Below are 2327 nucleotides of genomic sequence, written 5' to 3'. Positions count from 1 at the left end.
AAAATGATATATGTCAGGCAGTAAGCTAAGTCATATTCATGTTCCTATTTATAGGGTAAAAAAAAAATAGGTATTATCAACCCCATTTTAGAGAAAAGGAGAATGAAGCAGAAACTAAATAAGTTGCATGAGACCACATATCTAAAACATGAGAGACCTGTAGTTTGAATCAGATGTGTGTGACTTCAAAAACTACATAATGTCCTATATACTTTGCCTTTATGTCAATTACACAAGCAGTTCCATTAATGTATTTTCCAAATTTATGTATTTTTCATTTGCTCTGATTTATTATATATATATATGTTTATATATATACATATATACAATATATGTATTTTTCATTTGCTCTGATTTATTTCAAAGGAAGGAGATTTACCTAACCAAAATTTACATTTTGTGGTTATTTGAAATTTTAAATATTTGCTGCGTGTAATAAGACTGAATGTTAAAATCTTTAATTAGAGCAGATGAATGCTCTATTCTTCCAAAACTGTGATAAAATCAATCAAAAGTAGTCATGGGTAACTTTTGGAGTTTGCATCATAAATGACAAATCAGCTACACAGAAAATCCAAAAGATTCTTTAGGCTCAACTTGTATATTTTATCTGAATTACTAATTAAAACCAGACAGAGTACCTATATTTGTGTGATGATCCATAAAAAATGAAAACAAGTAATTTTGTATTTGTCTTTTAAGAGAAAATACACCATTAGAAGAAAAAGCATAGGACAGCATCCTTCCTGGCTTATACCAAAAATGATCCTATATATATGAAAGAACTATAATTGCACAAGATGTACAGAGCACTGGTTTGGCAAGAAGATCAATCCTGTACTCTGGTGTATGACTGTGACTCAAATTTCCTTATCCTTTCCATAGTTTTATACTCACTCTTTCACTTAACATTCTTTTCTTTCCTAAAATACTTGCTTCCTTGTTCAGCACTTTTCCAAAAGTCCCAGGAAGTTAGCAGCAGCAAAAAGCTCACTTCTGGAAGAATTATTAACTAGTTCAGGAGTTAGCTGATCAAAAAAACAACAGCAGGAATGACAGTCTTGCTTATAATGAGGCTTTTTAAAGATTCAAGAAAATAAACAGTTCTAATCTGCTAGATTTGCTGTAAATTTCTGATTATCATATATACCTATTTCTGATTATTATGGATAGAGTGTGCTTCCCTGCATACCCTATGTAGAAACAAACCATACATTTAGAAGGCTCTCTGTTAAGCACTAGGTGATATAAATTTGTATAAGATTTGGAAACTTCCAACTATGATTTAAGAGTAGATGAAACATAATAAAACTAGCTTTGTGACATAAGAGCTATTTGACTAATTCAGAATTCTGTAGAAAGAAAAAATTATAATAAGTACTTTTGTCCTGTATTGTGATATAGCTACACAATAACAAAATAAAGAAAGTTGAAACTAAAGTCATTGAAGAGAATTTTTTTAAAAATGGCACAAAAACAAATAAATAACCTAGAGAATTAAGAAAGTCAAATTTAAAATAGAGACAGACTTCTCTCAACTGCTGCTAAAGTACTTACTTGGCCCTTCTAAGGAAGCTAAGGCCACGGTGGGTTGAGGCCCTTACTTCTTCCTATAACAGCATCCAATGCCAGCAGTACCAGCCTGGCACCTGTCTGTACAATGGCCTCCATCTTAGAGCTTACCTGCATTTACTTGACCTTCATCCTGCATGATGATGAGGTGATTCAGGTCAGGGGAAATAAGCTGAATGCCCTCATTAAATCACCTGGTGTAAATGTTGACCCTTTCTGTTTGAGCTTATCTGAGAAGTCTCTAGCCAATATCAACATCAGGATCCTCATATGGAATGTTGGGGCTAGTGGGTCTGCCCTGGTAGCTGGTGCTGCCCCAGCAGGAGGTCCTGTTCCCTCCATCACTGTTGCCCCAACTAAGAAGGAAGTGGAAGCAAAGAAAGAAGAATCTGAGAAATCTGATGATGACATGGGCTTTGGTATTTTTACCACACTTCTTCTGTGACTTGTTCAGTAAAAAGCTGAACTCTTGGGGAGAGGGGAGTAGGAGTGGTAGAGACAGAATTCACAAGCGACATAAAAAGAAAATAGGTTCTTCATTTAAGAAGAAAATTACCTGGCAATGAATGAGTAGGAAATATTAGAATAGCATCTAACATTGAAAATATGGGAGTTTAAATACTGTAATAGGGTCACAGGTAGGATTTTTTTATCTTTTGAGCAAAAATAAATAATGTGAAACTTTAAGAAAGAACATCATACATCCACATCCTTTTCATCAGACCCATGTTGGGAAAGGATTTGCAAATTCAGAC

At 34.0% G+C, this 2327-nt stretch overlaps 1 protein-coding gene across 1 annotated transcript; it reads left to right on the top strand.

The window, feature by feature from the left end:
* Positions 1 to 1660: 1660 nt before the first annotated feature.
* On the top strand, positions 1661 to 2017 carry LOC116877985 (60S acidic ribosomal protein P1-like). Its single transcript, XM_032875083.1, has one exon. It carries the CDS (start codon positions 1661 to 1663, stop codon positions 2015 to 2017), a length of 357 nt encoding a protein of 118 aa, XP_032730974.1.
* The last annotated feature ends 310 nt before the right edge of the window (positions 2018 to 2327 follow it).

The sequence above is a fragment of the Lontra canadensis genome, unplaced genomic scaffold (genome assembly GCF_010015895.1).
Source record: "Lontra canadensis isolate GAN:19392208 unplaced genomic scaffold, GSC_riverotter_1.0 scaffold55, whole genome shotgun sequence".
Taxonomy (NCBI): domain Eukaryota; kingdom Metazoa; phylum Chordata; class Mammalia; order Carnivora; family Mustelidae; genus Lontra; species Lontra canadensis.
The sequence above is the reverse complement of the archived record's forward strand: the minus strand, read 5'-3'. Positions and strand labels throughout refer to the sequence as shown.